Genomic DNA, 24,921 nt, shown 5'->3' on the forward strand with positions numbered 1-24,921 from the left:
GTCTCAATATTTAGCACAGAAAAGAAATCGTATTGATAGCCCATTCCTACCTATGACTGCAATGCTATTGATGCCCCATCCTGCTTCCAATTTATGTTGCAGGTGGAGAGTTAGCAGTATGTCTGTAGGACCAAACTGCACATAATCTCTGACCTGGCATTTCCACCTGTGGCGACGATGTATCCACCCTCTAGTCGTGTTCTCAAGGATGCATGTTACCTCCATAAGTCTCAGACATGTTACTTGAAAAAGTCTTGCAACGACTCCAGGCCTACTGTGAGTCATTTATGTCAGAAACATAAATTGACATGCCTATGTCCTTCTACCATGTCAGAATTTATTGAAAAACAACAAATTCACAACTACGTCAAATTTCATTGGCTTGAATTCACCAATTACTACCTGGGTGTTTGTGGCTTTTGGCAGTTCCAGGTTTTTTTTTTCTTTCAATCCAATCTTAGATACAAATATTAATTCTCAGGTTATTCTTTACACGTCACACAACAGTGTATCCCTCTCCTCTCCTCTCCTCCTCCTCCTCCTCCTCCTCCTCCTCCTCCTTCTCTTCTCTCTCTCTCTCTCTCTCTCTCTCTCTCCCCCCACCCCGTGCGTGCACGTGTGTGTGCATGCGTGTGTGTAACATATATGTTATAGAAGAGCTGAGAGCTCAGTACCCATTGATCCTGTGACTCATGCACGGGATACTCTGACGAAGGGCTGGAGAATGCCATGGTGCTCAGCGTTAGGTGTCCCTTATTTTATATGAACCAAGAACAGAGTTTTATCATTCATTCATTCATTCATTGGTTTCATGAGTTCAGTGAACTTACAATATATATATACTTTTGCATTTTTTTTTTTTTTTTTGGCTTTTTGAGACAGGGTCTCACTATATAGTTTTGGCTAACCTGGAACTCACTTCATAGACTGAGCTGGCCCTCTGCCTCTGCCTCTGCCTCTGCCTCTGCCTCTGCCTCTGCCTCTGCCTCTGCCTCTGCTTTCAGAGTGATAGGATTAAAGACATGTGAGGTCTGGACTCTAATACAGTTTTGATGCACATATCCATAGGTTTCTTATATAGGTCGACACATTCAGAGGGGGTCATATTTCCTTCGCATAAATGAGCTATAAGTCTGCCTCATGGTTGGTACTGGGCAGATGGTGGCTGTTTACTTACTCAATCATTCTTCATCAGCATTTGCACTTAAAACAGAGCCAACTGCTTATAACAGGGAATCGCTCAGGGCAAGGCACACCTGAAAGGAGCTATTCTCCACAACCCGGAAGAACTGGAGCATGCCCCACCAGATCAGATCTATCACTGGGAAAGCGAGTAAACAAATGCCACACACATCTGCTCCATGTACAGTGGGGTTACTGCCCCATAAGCCCATTGTAAGTTAACATACTATAAAACAAAGTGGCTCGTGCCTGTAAGTCTAGCATTTTCAGTGACTGAGGCAGCAAGACTGTGTTCCAGGCTTACCTGAGCTGTGTTAAGAGACTCTGGGTTGGGGTTGGGCAAGTGGTAAAGCGCTTGCCTAGGAAGCGCAAGGTCCTGGGTTCGGTCCCCAGCCCCGAAAAAAAGAAAAAAAAAAAAGAGACTCTGGGTCACCTCAGTATAGTAGTCACATTCGTAATGGCCAGCAGTCGGGAAACAGACAGGAGGGTCACTACAAGTTTGAAGCCAGCCTGGGCTACATGGAAGGTTCTAAGCTAGCCTGGGCTATAGAGTAAGACCTCATCTTTAAAAAATAAATAAATAATAAAAGACAAGAGAAGAAAAGGTGCTCAAACACCTCAGCTGAGCAACAGAGGCTGTGGAGTCTATAGGCGAGCATCTGGCCAGGGCCGTTGCCAGCATGGCTGACCGTGTGGTACCAAGAGCAGCTGCCAGGGGACTCTTCCAAAAAGTTCCTATGGTGTCCAACGGGTTTGGTGAGTGTGTTGGCTTGTTTTTGATTTTGTTTTTTTTTTTTTTTTTCTCCTGAAGCCTACGGGAAAATCAATTTGCTCTCAGAAAAAGCAGCAGAATAGAATCAGTGTGCTGTGGGCAAATGGAGCGTTTGCTAGACACACTACAGCTATTGTGTGACCTTCAAGGCCACATTCATGTATGACTGCACAGACTCCGGGAAACCAAACCAGAGCCATCAAGGGCACCTCTGTTACCTTCTGCTGAACAGCAGACTCTGTGCCACCAGGGTCTTTGAAAGAATCCAGTGAGGGCCGAATAGCAAGACCTAGGAAGATGGCAGCTTGAAGGCCAGTGGTTTGTCTCGGTTTTTTCCATGAAGCCTAATTAATTAACCTGTGCAGCTTTTTCCTAATTTCAACACACACACGCTGTTTTGCTTTCTGCAGGAGGTGAAATGAAATACAGTTGGCTGTTAGAGGGCCTCAGACCTCAGATCGAGGGAGGGGTGGTTAAAGTCTAAAACTGTATTTTAAAAGTGTATTTGAATGCAGCCAATAAAGTGTGAGTCATATTGGAAGGCACAAGAGCCGTGGGAAGGCACATTTGTGAAGCTAGTCGCCAGAGAGAGAAGTATCCTGGTTTTAAATTTGCACAAATCATTTGGCCTTTCCAGATCTTAATCTCTTCAACTGTCTGTCCGATGGGGGAAAAAAAAATAACTCCTTCGTAGACATATTCAAAAAAGAGTAACTGACAGCCGGGCCTGTTGGTGCAGGTCTGTAATTCCAGCTGCTTGGGAGGCTGAAACAAGGGCATCGTGAGTTCAAGGGCCTCCTAGACTAAGACGCAAGTTCAAGGCCAGCTTCGGCAACCTGTCTCGAAATAAAAGCAGTTTTTTTAAAAACATAGAAATGGCTGAGGAAGTGAGAAAAACACTTGCTGGTAGGCATGAGGCTCTGGGTTCAAACCACACACCACCACAGAACAAACAAAAAATAAAAAAAAAACAAAAAACAAACAAACAAAAAACAGTTCAGGTCCAGTGCACAGCAGACAGTGAGGTACAACTGGGCCAGCTCTGCTTTTATATTGGAGCGCCTGCGTGCCACTTGTCAACCGGAAGCCAGCACTTGTGACCTCAGTCCTGTGGATAGGCTGGCTTAGCTCGGTGTGACAGATGAGGGAGGGGCTTCTGGAAATGTCCCCAGCCCACATTGTCAGGACTCAGTGTCCCATCTTCCTCGGATTCTTTTTTTTTTTTTCTTTTTTCTTTTTTTCGGAGCTGGGGACCGAACCCAGGGCCTTGCCCCTGCTAGGCAAGCGCTCTACCACTGAGCTAAATCCCCAACCCCCCCCTTTTTTTTGCCTCGGATTCTTTTTGTGTGTGTGTGTGTATCCCATCTTCCTACTCCACCCACATTCTGTTTTAGAAACAGTTTTGAGTGGGGTGTAGTATTCCATTAACTATAGTACTCGGGAGGCGGAGACAGACAGACAGACAAACCCCTGCAATTTCAAGGCCATAGCCTGGTCTGCATAGAGAGTTCCAGGACAGGGGTGTATAAAGAGACCATGCAGAGGAAACTTGATGGAAGCACAGTCTTTCCTCTTACAGAATGAGTAGTAGAAATCAAACTCCAGCCCTCACACTTTACCTCAGTCACCTTTTCCCACCAAGCCACCTCAGCAGGGACACCCACTCTTTACATGACCAATCCTGGCCAATCCTGTGACTCTGTGTCTCAGTCTGGCTTGGCTGAGCGGAGGCCTAGGTTTAGCGTTGGTGATGAGTTTGAGGACAACAGCCAGTGGATGGTCTTGGTGAACTAAGATTTGCCCGTGTTTCGTTTCCTGGAGAATTGTCTCCTACGCCTTGGTGGTGAACACATCTCAATATATCCAGAGTTCCATAGGTGGCTGGGACCTCCACAGGCTCTGCTTCCAAGCCTTCCGTTCATCTTTGACTCCAAAGCAGTAATTGCCTGAGTCTGGGAGGGTCTTGCCCAATTATTTTCTATTCCTTTGCTCCCTGGAATAACTTTTGAACTGAAGATGACCTCAGCGCATGACTCAGTTGTTCAGATCTGTGTTCTCTATTACAGGCTGTTTTAACCAATTCTAACACTTCTGATTATACCTTCTGATCAAGCACATCAGACACACTCGGTCCAGTTAAAATGGGACCAACCACATTGTCCCCAGAACTAAACAGATCCAACCATGTTCTTGTTCTCTCTCTCTCTCTCTCTCTCTCTCTCTCTCTCTCTCTCTCTCTCTCTCTCTCTTCCTCCTCCTCCTCCTTCTTCTTCTTCTTCTCCTCCTCCTCCTCCTCCTCTTCCTCCTCCTTCTTCTTCTTCCCCCTCCCCCTTTTCTTTCCTGTCTAGGAATTGAATCCCACTTCACACATGCTAGGTAAGCACTCTTCCATCGAGTTACATCTCCAGCCCTCATTTTACCTTATATTTTAAAGCACGATTTCACTATGTTGCTCAAATAGCCTTCAACTTTCCTGTAACCCAGGCAACCTTGAATTTATGATTCACCCTGCCTCAGGCTCTTCTGTAGGTAGCTAAGCCATTATGCTTGCCTTGCCATTTTGGCTTTGGTTGTTTTGAGACAGGGTCTTACACTATAGTCCAGGCTAGCCCAGAATTCTCCATGTAGCCCAGGGTAGACTTGACCTTACAATGATCCTCCTGTCTCAGCCTCCCCATTGCTAGGATTGCAGGAATGAGACACTATACCTGCTCTGATATTTGAGTTTTGTTGTTATTATTGTTGTTTTCCATTCATAAATGAACAACACAAGGCTGACTAGCCTTGGCTAGGTTTCTTTGAGATATCTGTGGATTTGTGCAGGACTCCTCCTGTGTTTTCTCTTAATGTTCTAGAAGAAACATATCATCACTTGTTTCAGGGAAGCCCCCCACTGATCGCCATCTGACAGGAGTGTGGTCAGTGCCACCGCTCTGACTCCCTGGCTCACAACAGCGGTGCGCTGATCTGAGCGTTCAGCCACTATTGACTTTCTCTTCCTTTCCCTCTTTGGAGCAGCCACAGCTTCTGCAGGTACAACCTGGTTATATGACATCCTAGGACCCTGTGCTACAGGGCATGGGAGACAAGCAGGAGCACCTAGCCAGGAGTGCATAAGAGCTCTGAGTGATGCGGACTGTGGCTAACTCGGCAGATCACGCCACTCTCTAACGATGTAACTGTTACCCAGCTTCAGTCAGATTTATCCTGTGGCTGCTGGGTCCCATCCAACTGACTTTCTATCTTTTCAAAATAAACTGAGAACCCTCTATGGAAAAAAAGGACTATGACTATAAACCAGTCCAGTGTTTTGTAAGTAGAAAGAAACAAGTAAATAAATACAGTCAACAAACTTATCAAGTAGTTGGGACTGGGCTCTACCTACTAATTTGAATGTTGTAGATTAGATTTGAAGCCTCTTTCTAGTTCCAAACTTGTTCTAACTGGTTCTAACGTCCTGCCAGGGGAGACCCTCGAGCCAGCTGTGGGACATCTACAGGTTCCTCCCTGTCCGCCTCTCTGTCATCTGCTCCTCTGGGTCCCTCTGAGACTCCAGCAAGATTTTGAGCTTTTGCAAGTGACAGGATCCGGAAGTTGTGAAGAATTACCACAACACAGGAGAAAGAGCCTAATACAGTGAAGATAAATATGCACGGTAAATTCAAGTTCTTGAGCAAGTCTGCCAAGCCTGGCATATGGAGAAGACCTCAAAGGAACTTACCCTTCCATCTGGAGTCCTGGGACCAGAGTAGGCTGGAGCCTCGCCCATCAGAACTGGCCACACATCAAAAAATTCCTAGGGGTTAAAAGAAAAAAGAAAGCATTGATAAACAGATCTGTCAAATCAGCCAAAATGTGGGTGATGAGTTGGGGTAGCCCTGGTGTTGTAGAACATGATGTGGGAAAACGAGGGCTTGGGGATAAGGAAGTGGTCCAGTAGGTAAAAGTGCTTGCTTTGCAAGTGTGAAGACCCACATTTGAATTCTAGATGTCAGGTAAAGTGGGGCACAGTAGCACGGTGTCTGTAATGTCAATGCTCTTGGTGCAAAACAGGAGGTGGAGACAGGATTCCCTATACTACTAGCCAGCTAGCTTGTCTCATGGAACCAAAAACAGTAAAGAGACCCTATCAGTCAACCTGGAAGGAGGGGACAGACACCCAAAGCAGATGTCCTCTGACTTTAAACATGGTGGCATGTGCACACACACAACCACATGTAAATACACACAACCGACAAACACACAAGAAGTTTTTTTGAAGTAGGGTCTGGATGATGATGATGATGATGATGATGATGATGATGATGATGATGATGATGATGATGATGATGACAATGACGATGATGATGGGGTTGGTGGTGGTGGTGGTGGTGGTGGTGGTGGTGGTGGTGGTGGTGCTACAGGAATGCAATCATACCGCAATTTTGTCTCTGCTAATCAGAAACAGCAGCAGTAGAGAAAATGTGAGATCTCAAAATGCATTACATATTCCCCTGTCAACTGCAGAAATACTGCTTTTAACTGGTGAAGTGTTGTGAAAAAAAAAACTTTTCAAAGGACCCTAGAAGCTATTTATCGCCATAAGCACGGGATACACCTCAGCCTGACTTTGTACTACGGCTACAATACATGTCCCCCCAAAACAAGGTTTAGCAGAGCTAAAGCATTTGATTAGCCTGTGCAAGGCTCTGGGCTCCATCCCAGCTCTAACCTAAAAGACATGTTTTTTTTTTTTTTTTTTTTTTTTTTTTTTAGAAACACACACACACACACGGGTTATCGTGTCAAGCCAGGAGAGGAAGAGAGGAGAGAGAGAGAGAGAGAGAGAGAGAGAGAGAGAGAGAGAGAGAGAGAGAGAGAGAGAGAGAGAGAGGAAGAGCGGAAGGAAGAGTGACAGAGAGAAGAAGAGTGTTTTTATGACAAATTAAATTCTAGTCAACCCCAGACAGCCAGCTGATCAGATCACACCTAAATCAGACAAATGTGTAACTGTAGCTAATCGAGTTGTGCATGAGCTTTATTCTATTCCATCTAGACCAGCTCTCTGCCCACATCCAGAGCAGAGCCCTGGATGGCTTGCTGTCTGGGCACCCCCTGATTCATGGAGTCATTCCAACTAAACTTATTTTATTTTGAGTTTTTCTTTTTGCCATGGCCCAAGACATAAGCAGAAGACAGATGAAAGAGATGGGGATGTGGCTCCCGGAGTCCCAAGTGCTTAGGGGATAGAAACGGGAAGATCAGACATTCAAGCTCATCTTTGACCAAGTTCAAGACTAGCCTAGGATCCAGGAGACCTTGTCTCAAGAAAGCGAGGAAGAGGAAAGAGAGAAAGAGCCCAGAAAGGAGGCTCATGAGGAGAAGCCACCAGGGCTACCCAGGCTTCTGCCTGTGGCTTCTTGGTTGGTGGTTCTTTGCAGAGATGCAAAAGCTGTGTTAGGTCAAAGTCTCTGCCTTCAGAGGAGGCCTTCCTCCTCAGGGCTCCCTCTGATCACTGAGCTGTTAACACTCCTGGACAAACAGTGACCTGCTGTGTGTAGATGCTACCCTCTCCTTTGTGCCTTTGAGCATGCTTATCGTGAGGTTTGCTTATGCTAATGTTGCCCCGGGGTCAAACAGAAGGGAGTTCACAGGAAGTTCACACTCCACACCCTTGGCCTTCCATCCAGTTGGGCACTTTTTCTGGACTTCTGACAATAGAAAAGAGATGCCGTTCTGGGTGGGAATGTGAACTGGGGACCTAGCGGAGCCCCATGTCCTGTTTGCCACATGTTTATGGTGCACGTAGTACCGCACAGGCCCTACAACAGCGTTTCTCAACCTGTGGGTCGTTGACCCCTTTGGCAACCCTCTGTGTCAAAAAGATATTTACATTATGATTTATGCAGTAGCAAAATTAACAGTTATGAAGTAGCCACAAAATAATTTTATGCTTGGGACGGGGCTCAACACGGCCTGAGAAACTGTATTAAAGGGTCACAGCGTTAGGAAGGTTGAGAACCGCTGCCCTAGAACTTAATGTTTCATGAAGAAGATAAGCAAGAACTTCGTTACTGCCCAGCATGAGAAGAAATACTCAGGGCTGGAGAGATGGCTCAGCCATTAAAGGCTAGGCTCACCTATAAGAGAATAATATAAGAGAAGAAATATTCAAGCTGAAGCCCCTGAGTGGGGAGAACGGCCATGAAATGTAACACACAGTGAAGAACTCTTAACATAAAACACCAAACCCAGACATCTTTTCTCGAGTGTGTGCCAAGATACCATATAAACCTACTGAAATTAAGTGTGGCCATAGAGTAACCGAGAGAAATAAGCCAATGCAATGAACTAGAGATTCCAGAAACCAGCACAAGGAAAGACAGGCTTTTTAGTGGGACAGTAAGAAAAGGTGGATCTTTCAATAGGGCAATGGGGAAGGATCAGTCTTTTTCAGATGAGATAATCGGTTCGTTGGTTGTCCATGTGGAGTAGTAATATTTATCTTACATCATGCTATAAGTGAAAGTTTTTGTTACACTGTCTAGAGCTACATGTAAAATCCACAAAAATAAAACTTAACATGAATTGGCATAAGTAAAGAATTTTTCTGACCTTAGAGGCTAGAAAAGATTTCTTAAACAGGGCACAGAAGTCAGCAGCCATAAGAAAAACCGATTTCTTACATGACTTGGATTTCTATTCACCAAAGCACACTTCTGCCGGGGAGAGGTTGATACAGAGTTTCTTTGTGTAGCCCTGCCTGTCCTGGAACGCTCTCTGTAGACCAGGCAGGCTGTCCTTGAACTCACAGAGATCCACTTGCCTCTACCTCCAGAGTGCTGGAATTAAAGGTATGCACTGCCATGCTCCAAACACACTTCTAAGATAAAGAAAGCTTGGAGTCGGAGATGTTTATGACACAGCAGAGGACCTGGATCCAGACTTGGGTAAAATCACTTGCCCGTGTGAGCCCAATGACCTGAATTCAATCCCCAGAACCCATAGTGGAAGGAGAGAACTGCCTTCCAAAAGTTGTCCCCTGACCTCTACACCTGTGCTATGTCTGGCACTTGCCTTTAAAATCAGTTCTAGGGGTAAACTCAGGTCCTCGTGGCTTCAAGGCAAGCATGTTCCTGACTGAGCTATCTCCCTGCCCATTAGGTAAAACCCTTCACAGCCATCCAAATTCACCCAGACTGTGTCCTGTGCTAGTTGAATTATTGACCAGACTGCATTCGGTCACCACGTGTTCCGTAGAAAGGCCTATCCTTGAGGTTTTCTTACCTTCTGTTTGGTCATGTCTAAGAGTCCTACAGAGTATCTGTCACAGTTGAGAAAAGCTCGGACCGTATACAGGGCCTTGTGGAACTGCCTCTCTATATCCGTGAGCTCTTCAAAGACCTTGCTTCCAGACCACAGCAATATCTGAAGACATTTGTAAAAGTAAAAAAATAAATTTATTTTTTATTCACTTTATGTCCCGATGACAGCCCCTTTCCCTCCTCTCTTCCAATCCCACCCTTAAAACCCCTGGCCCCACAAGCAAGAGTTTTTGAGGTACAAATTAGAGGTTTCTTAGGTAGAAAATAACAATTCTGCAAAGTTTTCTATTTAATCTATTTAAGTCTCATAAGAACCCAGAACAGTGGTTCTCAGCCTGAGGGTTGTAACCCCTTTGTGGGTCCAATGACCTTTTCACGGGGGTCACCTAATACCATAGGAAAACACAGATATTTATAGTATGACACATAACAATAGCAAAATTACAGTTGTGACGTAGTAATGAAACCTATATTACAGTTAGGGGTCACCACAGCATGAGGACCTGTATTAAAATGTTGCAGCATCAGAAAGGTTGAGGACCATTGATCTAGAGAAACAGATGGGGTCATTAGCCCCATTTTATAGGTGGGAAACCGAGGCTTAAAGCCATGAAGTGATCAGCTGACTTACATCGGGTCTAATTCTTCCCATTTATTTTACTCGTTATGTTATTAATAAGTAAGCACAAGGTTTAGGAATATAGGTCCATAGCTAAGTGCTTGCCTTATATGGACAGGCTGTGAGTTCAATCCCCACCACTACAAAAAACATAAAATAAAATTATAACAAGCAGTTGAGCTTAAGTACACCACATATGTTAACTTATTTATTTTAATATCAATCTTAGAGAGTGATATATAATTATTCACATGTTTTTGTTTGTTTGTTTGTTTGTATAAGGTCTTGGGTAGCCCAGTCAGACTTCGAATTAGCTACATCGCTGAAGCCGACCTTGAGTTTCTGATCCTCCTGCCTCCACCTCCTTCCTAAGTGCTGGGGTGACAAGCGTGCACCACCTTGCCCATCTTCACCACGTACATTTTTAGAGAGGCTAAGAAACTTGTTTAGTTAGGGTCTGACAGTCCCTTAGTGAGCAAGCATTCAAATCCAAGCCTAACCCCTCTAGGATACAACCTTACAAGCATTCATCGCCTCCTAATACCGGGGACTCCCACCAGACACAGTGCAGTAGTTCCTGGTACCTTCGCACCAGCTGCCCTCACTCCATCCATGGCTCAGTCCCCGGAGCCGGGCCACTTACCTGGCCACGCCGGGTCTCACAGTTGTGCAGGTAACTCAGGTGGAATACCTTCATGATCAGATTCACAAAGTTGAGGTATTTGAGAAGAATCTGCAAATTCAAACGGCATGAGGGAAGCCAATGAGAAGGAGAAATCCTTCTTTTCCATTCTTCTGCCACCAGCAAATGTCTGACCCCCCATTAAAGCCAGCACAGAAGTAATTTGCACAGCTGAGCCGGTGAGTGCAGACCCTTCACTTGTCTCACTGTGAATGGAAACTCACAGTGCAAGTCGATTAGTTAATGGGGGTGTATTAACTTGATGCCCCTGTGATAAGTCACCGGTATATGGCACCTGGTCATTATAAGTCACTGTGAGGTAGATGCTGTGACATCACACCAGTTTACAAATAAAAAAAACCAATACATTCAGGGAAGATAAATGGGGTGGTTTGAATGAAAATGGCCTCCAAGGGTTCCTGGGGAGTGGCTTTATTTGAAATGATTAGGACCTGAGCCCTTGTTGGAGTAGGCGTGGCCTTCCTGAAGGAAGTGTGGCCCTGGGGATGGGTTTGAGATCTCAGAAGCTCAATCCAGGCTCTCTCTTTCTTTCTCTTCTTGCTGCCTGCCGATCCAGACATAGAACTCTTAGCTAACTCTCCAGCACCCTGCCTGCCTGGATGCTGCCATGCGTCTCAGCATGAGGACAATGGATTACATCTCTGTGCTATGAGTCGGCCCCAAGTAAATGTTTTCATTTATTAGAGTTGCTGTCCTCACGGTGTCTCTTCATAACCATAGAACCCTAAGACAAAGAGTGATTTGTCCAAAGAAAACAAGATTTTGAGAGTCCCAGACCAATCACCTCTCCATTCCTAACCCCCCAATCCAGTGTCTGCACTGTCATCTTCCCCTGTCTCTCAGAGACTAGCAGGTGAACCCCCACACCCCTCTTTCTCTCTCTTTTAGTTGTGAGACAGGGTCTGATCTGTAATGTGTGCTACTCTGGAACTGGAGCCCAGGCTATACAACTATAATTACGGGTGTGCACCAGACTTATGCCAGTACTCCTGAAATTGGAGGCATGGACCACCGTGCTTGGCTGTCCCCCAGCCTTAGATCTGGGAAAACTAAAGCCAAGCCTAACAGCAAGGTTGGAGAATTCCGTGAGCTGGAAGAATGGGTTAGCGCGGCCTCCTCAGCAGTATCTCAAGCAGCCTTTACCTCTTCATCTCTCTTGGTGAAGTGGGGTTCATCTATTTTATTCACAGCCATAATTATGGCTACCACGTCCTTCCCATTCATGATGGGGGAAGCCAGGATGCTCTTGGTCTGATATTCTGTGAGGCTGTCCACGAAGTCGCAGAAATGCTCATCCTGAAAGAAGCGCAGAGAGACAGATGAATGCAGAGAATAGGGAGCATCTCAGAGAACCTGCGGACAAGGGGGTGAAGGCATTCATCTGTTCCCTTTTAGCAAGGGCTTGGTCACTTGAGGTGACCGTGAACCCTTCCGGCATTCATCCATCAGAAGGCCTGACAGGCAGTCCACCAAGGGCCATGGAGGACAGGGAAGCCCAGTGGGAGCTGTGAGGGAGTTAGAGGCATGACGGTGGTGACTGCCAGTGGACATGGCATGTGGTACTCTGCCTCAGCCCTTCATCTTCACTCTCCCAACAGCCTATGATGAGAGGGCCGATAGCCTATCTCACAGAAAGGAGATCCGTGACTCACAGTAATGTGACTTGTGAGCATTTAGAACCTGTCCTCAGCTCTCTCGGCTCATGTTATCTCAGAGAAGCACGCTGTGGTCCACCTCATTTGAACAAGGGCTTTGTTATTTTCAGCTTCACCTCCCTCGTTTTTATCTGGACACAGTCTCACTACGGGTAGTAGTCCAGACCAACCTTAAATTCTCAATCCTCCTGCCTCAGCCTCCTATAAGTGGTGGAATCATACACATATAAGTTGACCTTTGATAACATGCTCGTTACTACCTACACAGCCATTTCAATGTCCATTCTCATCCTGCAGATCCAAACAAAGCTCGGCTACATACCAGGCCTATACCAAGTAGCTAAGATTCAAGCTCTTCACTGATGAATCACCGACGGTAACTTTGATTGACATCTTGACTGGGTTGAGAAGTACCTGGGAGCTCAGTGAAGCAAACCCCTGTGTGTGTCTGTGAGGAACTTTCCAGAGAAGATTGCCAAAGAGGGGACATTGGCTCTGAATGCAGGGCTGGCAGGCCAGCTAGAGTAAGCAGTAGGTTGGGTAAGGCGACCCAAGACATTCTTTCTCTCTGCTCAACTACAGCCATATGAATTGCCCTGCCCTTTCACATCATCCCCACGACAGACTTTCAGCCCCAAACCAAGAGCCAAAGCCATCTCTCTTTCCTTCAGTTAAAAAATATTATTTATTACTGTTATGGGAGAGGCATGGTGTTTGTGGTGATGGACATGTGCCAGTGCTAGTGAAGCAATCACAGGATAGCTTTGTGGAGCAATTTCTCTTGTTCCACCTTTACATGGGTTCTGGGGATCAAACTCAAGTAGCCACTGAGCCATGCCAATAACCTCTTCTCTTGTTTCTGTCAGGTTATCGGTCACAGTAACACAGAAGAAGTTAATACAGTAATACAGGCCATAAAGGGCTTAGCTAAAAACGGAAGCACACAGAGATCCACACATCCTGACTCCTAAACCCAAAGGCAGCCTGTCTGGTTTTTAGAGGCTTTCATACAGTCTCTGTGGTGAGGGAGAGGAGACACACAGGCTGCATTGTCTATAGTCAAAAGAATCCACCTTTCTGTCTCCAGTACCAGGGTAAATTTCCTGACTACCATGTCCCATGGTCCCATGGGCCAGCCCAAACACAAAGAGTGTATACTGTTCTGAGAAGGACGATTCATCTACACAGCCGATTCTAGAACTTTTCTAGAGCTAAGGTGGCATAATTCTTCCTGCAGCTCACATTCCTGGATTTCGGGATTTCTTCCCAGAGAGAGTGAGATTCAATGAATGAATGAATGAATAAATAAATAAATAAATAAATAAATAAATAAATAAATAGGCAACGGCATAAGGTCGGGGAAGTTGGCTCAAGCAGGTGAAGGGTAAAGGGATTAAGATAAACCAGCCGTGCTCCACTTGAATTAGCATTCGGGGATTAGAAAAAGCCAGAAGGCAGCATTAGCCAAGGAGGGTGTTCTGTGTCACTCTCAGAAGACACTGCTGAGTGCCTGAGCCCAGAGTCAGGCAAGCTCAGATTTATCTCAGTTCAGCTATGCAATATTCACCTTCATCAAGGGAAGCCAGCACTCGGGCCTCACCTGCTCTAAGGCAGATGTCTCTAAATCTGTCAGAACCCTCTTTTCCAACATATCATTCACGCTTCTGATTTCTGTGTCCAAGTACCTGACAAATGCAACTTCAGGGGAAAGGGCTTGTTTTGGCTTCCAGTTTGAGGGGACACAGTCTCCCGTTTCCAGGAAGGTCCGTTTACGGGAGCAAGAAGCAGCTGGCCACACCGCAGCAAGCAGAGAGGAACAACTAGCTCTACTCTCTTTGCTTCCTCCTTTGTATACTGTCTGGAATGTCAGCCCATGGAAATGATCCCGCCCACGTTTAGGGTGGGTCTTCCCATCTCAGTTAATCTGATCGAAATACTCCCTCACCAACACGCCCAGAGGTCTGTGAGGTAAGTCCAGATCCTGCCATGTAGATTACCATCGCACACACGGAGAGAGTTCTCAGCCAGGAAGTCTTCATGAACACTCCATCTCCCAAATGACTGGAGTCTACATAAGCATTGCCATCCCTGTATCCATCCCATAGCACCCCTAAACTAACTACCGTGTGTGTGTGTGTGTGTGTGTGTGTGTGTGTCTGTGTCTGTGTCTGTGTCTGTGTGTGTCTCTGTGTGTGTGTCTCTCTGTGTGTGTGTAGTGTCTCTGTGAGTGTGTATGTCTGTGTGTGTATAGTGTCCCTGTGTGTGTGTGTCTGTGTGTGTGTGTCTGTGTGTGTGTCTGTGTGTGTGTGTCTCTGTGTGTGTCTCTGTGTGTGTATGTGTCTATGTGTGTGTGTCTCTGTGTGTGTGTCTGTGTGTGTGTCTCTGTGTGTGTATGTGTCTATGTGTGTGTGTCTGTGTGTGTGTGTGTCTGTGTGTGTGTCTCTCTCTCTGTGTATGTGTCTGTGTATGTGTGTATGTCTCTCTCTCTCTCTCTGTGTGTGTGTGTGTGTGTGTATGTGTGTGTGTGTGTGTGTGTACACAGACCAGTGGTGTGAATGTGTCTCTGTGTGTGTATGTGTCTGTGTGTGTGTGTGTCTGCGTGTGTGTGTGTGTGTGTGTGTGTGTGCATAGACTTGAGGTGGAAGCCAAAGGAGAGTATGTGTCTTATTCCCTTGAGACAGGGTCTCCTATTGAACACCAACTTGGTCAGTTTGTCTAGGTTGGCTGGCCATTGAGTGCTAGGGATCTCTCCATCTCTGTCCTCCCAAAACTGAGGTTGTAGGCACAGACAGCTAGCTATACCTGATTATTTTGTGTGCATAAATGCTGGCGATATGAACTCAAGTCTTCATGTTGGTAAAGCAAACTCTCTTACCTATTGAGTCATTTCCTCATCCCCAATTGATTTTAAAACCCAGACATAAGGAAGACCCATGGTCATTCACTTGGGACTGACAGAATGCTTTCTGAGTGAGGCACTGCTCTGAACCCTGCAGTAGAGAACTGGAGATTTTACTCTGATAAAACGTACAGTTAAATACAGGAGACATAAACAAAATAAGAAAAGAGGGGACTGGAGAGATGGCTCAGTGGTTAAGAGCACTGACTGCTCTTCCAGAGGTCCTGAGTTCAATTCCCAGCAACCACATCATGGCTCACAGCCATCTGTAATGGGATCTGATGCTCTCTTCTGGTGTTTCTGAAGACAGCGTCAGTGTACTCATATACATAAAATGAATAAATCTTTAAAACAAAATTCGAAAGAATAGAGTTCAGCATTTGCCCTACAGCCTGAGACAATCTGCTCTGAAAGAACAAACCAAGAATAACTTACTAGTGATGGGAAAGGCATTAGACTGAAGCTGCTCAGGTTTGAATGGGAGTCAGGAAGGCTTCTCTGAAAGGTAGCACTGAGCTGCGAGCCAAGGCAGAGGGAGTGTATTCATTCTAAGGAGAGGCATAACGCTACAGAGTCCAGAAGATAGGGATGGGCTTGAAAGATATGGTAGTTTGAATAAAAATGGCTCCCATTGGCCCATAGGGAGTAGCGCCATGAGGAGGTGTGGCCTTATTGTGTCTCAGTCTCTGCTGCCTGTGGATCCAGATGTAGAATTCTCAGCTCCTTCTCCGGTACCGTGTTTGTTTGCCTGTTACTGTCTCCCTCCATAATGAGAATGGACTAAACCTCTGAACTGTAAGGCAGCCTCAGTTAAATGTTTTCCTTTAGAAGAGTTGCTGTGGTCCTGGTGTCTCTTCACAGCAATAAAACCCTAAGACAGAAGACTCAACGAAAAGAAGGATCTGTATATTTGAGGCATTAAGAGGGAGGGGAAGAATGGAGGGTACAGAGTTTGAGTGGCAAGCCTCAGTATTCATTCATTCATTCATTTATTGTGGAACAGAGTTTCTACATATCTGCAACTGGTGTGTAAGTATTGCCTAACACAGTGTTGCCTCAAACTTACCATCTTCCTGTCTTAGCCTGTCTTAGTGCTGGGATTTCAGGTATACATCGCCTTGCCTAGACTTAAATTCTGCTTCTCATTCATTATTCCCCAGTTCCTCCTATCAAACACTCACAGTGCTGAACACTGTTGGGTCCATGGTAGGATCTGTTAATAGATTCCATTATGTACTGAATAATAAGGATGTGCTATGCTAAAAGCCAGACGACTTACGTACATTATCAAACCTGCCAAATGGAGCTGTTCCTTCTCATTCATGATCAAGTCCCTTGCTGATAAGTAGCACAGGTGCTCTACCCACTCATTAGCTGTTGATTTACTCACTGATTAATTGGTTAATTTATTCATCCATTTGCATTTGTTGAGCCTTGGCTCTGTGTCAGGCACTGGATATGTCAAGGCCTATGGGGAATTACCTTTACTGCTAACTAAGATGAGAAGACCTGTCCATTGTGGGCGGCACTATTCCCTGGCCAGGATACTGGACTAAGTAGAGAAAGAGCATTCAGCAGCAAGCATCCATTTATCATTCTCTGCTTCATTACTGTGACTGTGTTCTGACTAGTGCTTCAAACTCCTTCTGCCTTGATCTTCCCCATCATAGAGGATTGTACCTTTGATTTCCCCACCATGATAGACTGTGCCCTTGAACTGCAAGAGAGCATGCAAGGGCCATTCCCAGTTATCAACCTGACTACATCTGGAATGAACTATAATCCAGAAATGGAAGTCACACTTGCAATCTAGATCTTGAGGCTGGAAGACACAGGCTTTTGATCTGGATCTTGAAGGACAGTGGCCGTGAAAAATCTTAGGTCTAGGCAAAGTGATACACACTTTTAATCCCAAGAGACAGAGGCAAACAGATCTCTGAGTTCAAGGCCAGCCTGGGACAGAGCAAGTTCCAAGAATAAAACAGTTTAGGTCCAGGAGTGATGGTACACATCTTTAATCTGGGCCAAACCTTCTGCTGGAAGCCTACATAAGAACAATGGAAGAAGGAAGCTCCCCTTCTTCGCTTGCTTGCACTTACTTGCTGGCATATCTATTGGAACCTACTTCTTCAAGAGTCCAGGTTATACAGACAGTCAGCTGAAACGCCTATCCTTGAGAGACTACACAACTACTAGATTCTTGGACTTCCCATTTACAGGTGCCCATTGTTGGTCAGTTGGACAGCAGACTGTAAGTGATTCCAATAATTTCCTTACTATATAGAGGCAGTCCATAAGTTCTGTGACTCTAGAGAACCCTGACACACACAGATGGCGCACAAACCCTTTCTCCTTTAAGTTGCGTTTGTCAGGGTGTTTTATCACGGCAACAGGAAAAAGGGAGTAAGACAACAGGTAACATGGGGTGGCTCTCTGGGTGCTCACAGCACGGTGGGATGTCGTGTTAAACACGAACCTCCAGTTCAAACCAGAGCGTGAATCAGTCCCTGACAATAGGGTGGTCCACAAAGATGGAGATGCTTGCCTGTGATTAGCTCCAGTGGTTACTTAGCCCACTGCTTTAGTTTTCCCCCACGATGAAGTCAGACTGATGTTTTATTGTACTCTTTGAGGTTTCTCTCCTGTCTAGTGTGCCAATTTCCGAGGCTCCAGAAAGGAAGGAACAGAGGCAGACTAGACCTGAGAGGCTGCAGGTGATGCTTCTCTCGACTCTAACAGTCCTTTCAGGGCTGAAGTCTTAAGAATGGAATCTGTTGGTGTTGAAGAGGGGCTGACCCCTTATTCACTCATGCATTAAGTGAGTGAATTATCCTACTCTACCCTAGGGACTGGACAAGGGGTCAGGGACAAACAGTAAAGAGGAGAGATAAGGACAGTCACCTCATGGGGTGGGAGACTTCAATACCTCACTCTTTCCAATAGACAGGAATCCTGGAGCTAATTGACTTAATAATCCAAATGGACCTAACAGATACTTAGAGATTATTTCGCCCAAACCAAAAGAATACACATTTCCTCTGAACCTCATGGAAATTTCTCCAAAACTGATCACAAATTGGGACACAAAGCCTTAACAGATACAAAAAAAAAAAAATTGAATAACTTTTTGCATCCTAACAGACCTCCGTGGATTAATCCTGGTTACCAACAACAACAGAAACAGGCTGCCAGGCTAAATCTGAATTTCACGAAGACGATAAATAATTATTTTTTAATCGTAAGCACATCTTAAGTATTTCATGAGCTACACTAAAGCACTACCCTTTGTTTATTAAGATCGAAGCTTAGCTGATCACCTTCCATTGTATCTGTCGGTGCTGATCTCATCTTTTATAACAAGCATGAGGATGAGCAGAGATTTGCCAGAGACGCAGTCCCGGGAGAGCCCCGGGAAAAATAGTTTGTAGCTTCACGTCCCAACAATGAAACAACTGTAACCATTCCCAGACTGTGAAGGCTCAATATATAACTTTATATATTCAGAGGCAGCTCAGACACCAGTCCACACCATCTTCTCCTCCACTAGTTACTCAGCTTCTAGTTAGAAAGACCGTGTCCCTCCCAGAGCCTAGAATTGAGTGAAATTTCCAAGCAGAGCAGCAAGCAACATGCAAATGCTGGGCACTCAGGACTTCCTGGTCTTGGCTGAACTTGTGTGCAAGCCTGAGTCACTCACAGCCTGGGACACTGCCCCAGACCGAAAGACTTCTGGGAAAGGATGGGTGTGGCTGCAAGGATGAACTTTGAGAGCTGAACAGAAAATAACAGGTCAGCACAGAGGCTCATCATGCTGTTAGGCCTGGCTCTTATGGAATCAGACAATCCTCAGCTCTACAACACCAAGGTCTCTGAAGGGCTTAGCACTTCCAGAGACGAAATGAATCTAAAAGGAAAACTCCAGAAGGCAAGGTTAGGTGTTTTTCCCATAGTCCTCACAGATGTGGTGTGGCTCTGTCACTTAGAATAGATCCTTACTAACAGCAATGGGATTGTAATAAGGGACAGGAACTGCCTGTGTAGGCCAGAGAAGTAACTCAATGGATAAAGCATTTATTGTACAAGCCGGGTCCAGGATTCAGAGTCCCAGAACCCATGTAAAAGTTGAGTAGGTGTCACAGCCCACCTGAAATCCCAGCATGTAGGAGGCAAAATCAGAGTGCTATCAATGTTTTATACAATAAGAAGGGAGCCCAGTTACGCTAAATAATTTGCCTAGGCTATATATGTTCTTAGAAAGTGACAGGAGCCACACCCAGCTGTGACTTCAAGGCATAAGGTCATAACTCCTGAAATATGATCAAAAATGACCTTTTGTAAGTAACACTCTGTCCCATGACCCCGTTTTACACCTAAGGAGGAAGTGTGGGGTAGCAGAGGGTTAGAGCAGGGCTCAAGGCCAGAGTACCTGAGTTTAAATTCCACCTGTGCTTTACACCTATGTGACCATGAGCAAGAGTTTCCATGTCAATGTCTGGAGGCCCAAGATAGTGAGATATTACACAAGAATCTGAGACAAGGGAAAAGGAGATAAACCAGTGGGTACACAGGGAGAGATTACCCACATGCCTGGTGTTGGTGTTTTCCAGAGAGCTAGTTTCTTCGTAGCCTAGGCTGGCCCAAGGCTTGACTTTGTAGCCCATGCTGGCTTAGAATGCTCAGTGGTCCTCTAGACGGCTGAGTTTTTAGGAGAAGGACAAGGTGATCACTGTTTGATGACACCCTTGAGTTCTTGTATTAACTTGGGCTTAATGCTTACTGCTTTTCCCCTTATCAAGGCCTCTGGAGTCCAATGGGACAAGATCGACTTTGACGTTAACCTTTTTTCTTCCCTCTGGAGTGTATGTGTGTGTGTGTGTGTGTGTGTGTGTGTGTGTTTGTGTGTGTGTGTGTGTGTGTGCATGTAGGGGTATATTTATATGTACTTGCATGTGGAACCCAGAGATCAACTTTGGGTGCCATTCCTTACATTGCTTTTTTTTTTTTTTTTTTTTTTCAGACACACTCTCACTGGCCTAAAGTTCATTGACTTAGCTAGGCTAGTGAGTCATCAAACCCTAGCTAGCTTCTGCCTGTCTTTACCTCCCCAGCTCTGGGATTACAGATACATGCCAGTGTGATTTTTTTTAATTTTTTTAAAACGTGGGTTCTAGGAATTCAACTTGATTTCTCATGCTTGCCCAACAAGCACCTTGCTGACTGGGCTGCCTTCCCAGCCCTTTCTCTTCCCTTTCTAACTTTAAGACTATTAATCTGAAATAAATATAGGAGGAAGATAAAGACAAAGTCACTAAATGTGTGGGAGGCCAGGCATGTGGCCCATGGAGGCAAGAGAATCTCTATGACTTCAAGGCCAGTCAAGTCTATAACACAAGTTCTAGGCCAACCAAGGCCACACAGTGAGATTCTGTCTCAAAACAACGAATAAAACAAAGCAAACAAACAAAAAGAACACAAAATATCCAGGAGCCGGACCTTGGAAATGGTTACACATGATTTCTTAGTATGGTTGGTGCAACTAGTAAATGAGGCCCCTGTGACCCTGGAGCTTAGGAATTAACATTCCGTGGAATGAGGGGGAAGTCACTGCAAAGTTCCCAGTCTTCAGGCTGTGTTTATTGAGCCCTTCTGTGTGCCTGACATTGTGCAGGATCCTAGGAAAAATATTGAAGTCCCCATGTGGGAGCCTGATATAGTTGTCTCCTGAGAGACTCTGGCAGAACATGACAAATACAGAGACGAATGCTTGCAGTTGACCATTGAACTGAGAACAAGTCCTCAATGGGTGAGTTAGAGAAAGGATTGAAGTAGCGGAAGGGGTTTGCAACCCCATAAAAGCAACAATGGCAACCAACCAGAGCTCCCAGGGACACAATCCAAAGAGTACACATGGACAGACCCATGACTCCAGCTGCATATGTAACAGAAGATGGCCTTGTTGGGCATCAATGGGAGGAGAGGCCCTCAGTCCTGCCAAGGCTGGATGCTCCAGTGTAGGGGAATGTTAGGGCGGGGAGGTGGGAAGGGGTGGGCGGTTGGGTGTGAGAACAGCCTTATAGAAGCAGGGGGAGGGGAATGGGATGGGGGCTTATGGACAGGAAACCAGGAAAGGGGATAACATTTGAAATGTAAATAAAAAATATCCAAAAAAAAATATTGAGGTCCCTGGTCCTAGAACCTTGATCAATGACTTCAGGAAGAGGAACAACTATGACAGAGGGTGCTCCTAAGGAAGCGACCTTTAAACTGAGATCTGAAGGGTAAGTAGGGTTGGCTTGGTCAGGAGACCAAGTAGAACTGCTTTGCAGCCTTCAAGGCTAATATCCAGCAGAGACACTGATCTGCTCTCAGGGATCTTTGTCAGAGTTTCCAGTAAAATTCCATGGGCTGCAGGATTTGGTTGGGTTGGGTTGGGTTGGATTTTTGATGTGGAGGCTTCTGTAGCCCCAGCTGGCCTGTGACTTGATTCTGTAGCTCATGGCTTAGAACTTTCAGTGATGCTCTAGACTTCTGGATTTTCAGGAGAAAGATCGGGTAACCAATGTTAACATTTTCAGTAAGGGGACAAATCATCTCTGTTTCCAGGCAGAAAATATGAAGAAAAGTAATATAACCTTGGTGATACCTCTGAGAGAACATGAAACTCAATCTAATTATGAAGGCATATCAGACCACCATCAGGCATGGTGGCTCAGGCCTCTAATCCCAGCACTTGGGTAGCTGATTGAAGAGGATTGCCAAGAGTCTGAAGCCAGCCTGGGCTACACAGGGATTTCTAGACCAGCCTGGGATACCAAACGAGTCTCTCTCTCTCTCTCTCTCTCTCCCTCCCTTCCCTCCCTCCCTCCCTCCCTCCCTCCTTCTCTCTTTCCCTCTCTTTGTCCTCAGTCAGAGTGTAGTAAACTTGATCTAACAAACACTCCAACAAAGATATGGCAGAAAGAAGGTGGGGAGGGACATAAGCCAAAATAGAAGGGCATTTCTGTAAAATATTTGTGGGTTTTTCCAATTTGGCATAAAATATTTCTTCAAATACACGAGCTTTCCAGAAAACAAAGAGAGAGGAACAGTCTCAGACAGGAGTGGACTAAAGAGACAGGGCTACATGAGCGTATTTGAGACACCTGGAAAACACTGGATATACACGGTTGGATGATGGTGCTGTGTGACTGTTATGTTCCCCACATTCCACTATCGTACTGTGGTTGTGGAAGAAATGTCCTGCTCTAGAAATACAGACCAAAGGCTATCCAGAAGAAAGGGCATGACTGCAACTTCCTTCTAGCAGACCACAGAAGTAGAGAAGCAGATGTGCCAAGAAGTCAATAATTGGTGAAAGTGAATGAAAGATACACAATTCTTTGTAGTGTTTTAAATTCCTGTTAATTTGGGGTATTTTTCTTCCAAATAAAATGTTCTAAGTGTTTTTGATAAATAGAGAGTGGTATCATGCTATGACTAGCCCAGGCCTGGTGGCCATCAATAGCCCAGCCTGCTTGCACCTGAGAGCCCCAGGGAGCAGTGCATTCCCACATCCATCTTATGGGGAGAGCATACCTCTTCTGTGTTGGGGACATTGGCAATCTTTTTGGAGTGTGCGACGTGGCCCACGACACCCATGTCCAAAGGGAAGACAATCTCGGAGTCTGGCATCACCAAGCAGTCCTCTAGGACGGCATCCTTGTGGACGTTGAAGAGCCTGGTGGCTAGCTCTGCAATGCCATTGCGGGTCCTGTACATGAACAGGCTCATGCGGTCAGCCCGCAGGAGGAAGCAGAGCTTCTTCATGACATTGAACGTGCATTTCTCGGCCTGTAAGTTCTCCTGAAAGTCCCGCAGGAGGTCAAAGATGATCTCACTCTCCTCCACGCTGTTCACATCATGGTAGTTGCTGAAGTCCACGGCTGCCTCCTTGGCCCCGAGGAGGTCTGAGATGACCTTCCCCCGGTAGTGAAAATTATAGTATTGTTTGGCAAAGCCAATATTTGAATCCAGGAACTTTTCTACCTCCTCTGCTGTCACCTCACCCATGGCTAAGACGATCTCTAGCTGCTCCCAAGGAGGGGCTCAGGCTCCGGCCTTTCCAGGGCAGTTTCCAAGCAAATGGATTTCAATATGTCCCACCTCAATCTGACCTTCTCTGGGTCTTGTCTGTAAATCACACTGAGGAGGCCACACAGGAGCAGGGGTAAGCTGGGGGGATTAAGTTATTAATATATCTGAGAAGATCATGAGGATCAGTATGTTCCAGATGCTGCTGGACCTGGAAGAGAGAAGGGGTGTGGCTCCTTTCCACTCTGGTCCGATAAGAGCTGAGAGGGGAGACATCTACACTGAGCATAACTTCTTCACAGGATGTGACAGGCAGCCAGGAGCAGCCTAACACTGTCCTATAAATGTGTCCTCGCTGCCCTTGGTGGCTGTTTGAACCCATGACATCAATGACTGACAATTTAGGAGATTTGTTTGACTTCTTGGACAATAAGAAGAGTTAACAAGTCAAACTACAGTCATCCATTCAGGAAGGACCAGAGTTTTGAGACAGCTCCCTGCAAGCCTCCTCCTCATCCATTCCCCCAAGTGGAACCTTCTAGTCTTTGGCTGTGATTAAAATATCCTGACAAAGAACAACTTAGGGGAGAAAGGGTGTGTCTATGTTCACAGTTTCAGGTTACAGCCCATCATTTGTGGGGGTTGGGGGTGGGGGCAGTATGGCAGCAGGAGCTTGAGACAGCTGGTCACCTTACACCCACGATCAAGAGCAAAGAGAGAGAATGAATGCATGCATGCATGACCACTTGCTTGCTTGTCCTTGGGCTTGATTATCTAGCCATCTACAGTTCAGAACCCCTGCCTAGGGAATGGCACTGCCCAAAGTAGGTCATCTTCTCCACCAATCAATACCCCTAAAGGACATGCCCGTAGGCCAATGCAGTGCAGAGAGACAGTGCTTCAGTGAGACAATGTGCCCAGGTGGTTCTAAGTTGTGTCGATTTGAGAATTAAAGCTAACCACCTCCCCACACTCATTCCCTCTTTCCCTGTCTCCCAGCTGTGGGGCTTCAGTGGCCATGGTTGTTACCTGGCTGCTAGTTATCTGTATATCATAGTCTACGTCTTTATTGGGTTTGGATTTTAATGATGTTCTAATTTTAGTATTCTAAGGGCCCTTATTAAAAAAACACACCTTCCACGGTTATTCTTTTATTACAAAAATTTAATACATGCTCTCTGTAAAAATTAATGGAAAGGGACAATTAAAACCACACGTAATCCTACTGCTCAGAGGTAACTGCTTAAGAGTGAAGTTCTGGTCCTTTCCAGAGAGGCTAACCTTTAAAAGTCTATTTCCATTCAACTTGATCTTTCTCCTGGTGCTTTAATGTGCTTTCTCTAGCTCTACCCCTGTGCTTCTTGGATGGTTAATCGGAAACGCACACCACTGTCAGTAGGCTCTCAACTCTAGAGAATCTAGAAACACCAGAATTCTCATCAGTGTGCTTCTCCTCCACAAAAAGGGGTAGGAAAGAGCACCCCATCTCTGTCCAAACCTTATTTTAGCTTCCATGGCAGCCCTATGCTGTGTGCAGTGCCTCGCAGTGCCTATAAACACTGTGGAATGCACAATTATAAACAGTTGCTGACCCTTTGAACTTTGTAAAGGGACTTCATTGTAAAGTGGATTACTCCCTCCGCTGTATAGAGTGTAATAAACCCTCGGGGGTATTGCACTCATTTAGTTCCATGTACAAAGGTGTCCCTCTCCACCC

The 24,921-nt window shown here is 45.6% G+C and overlaps 1 protein-coding gene across 1 annotated transcript in view; it reads right to left on the bottom strand.

The window, feature by feature from the left end:
- The window catches only part of Pde6a (phosphodiesterase 6A), a 68,860-nt gene extending 45,303 nt beyond the window's left edge, over nt 1–23,557 (bottom strand). The window contains exons 1-5 of the mRNA XM_032885986.1: nt 22,710–23,557; nt 11,724–11,876; nt 10,521–10,610; nt 9,221–9,361; nt 5,676–5,750 (exon numbers count right to left, since the gene is read on the bottom strand). Of these exons, the coding sequence (XP_032741877.1) occupies nt 5,676–5,750; nt 9,221–9,361; nt 10,521–10,610; nt 11,724–11,876; nt 22,710–23,183 (933 nt within the window). The 5' untranslated portion in view covers nt 23,184–23,557. The remainder of the gene's footprint in view (nt 1–5,675; nt 5,751–9,220; nt 9,362–10,520; nt 10,611–11,723; nt 11,877–22,709) is intronic.
- Between the last annotated feature and the right edge of the window lie 1,364 nt (nt 23,558–24,921).

Source organism: Rattus rattus, chromosome 15 (assembly GCF_011064425.1).
Source record: "Rattus rattus isolate New Zealand chromosome 15, Rrattus_CSIRO_v1, whole genome shotgun sequence".
Taxonomy (NCBI): domain Eukaryota; kingdom Metazoa; phylum Chordata; class Mammalia; order Rodentia; family Muridae; genus Rattus; species Rattus rattus.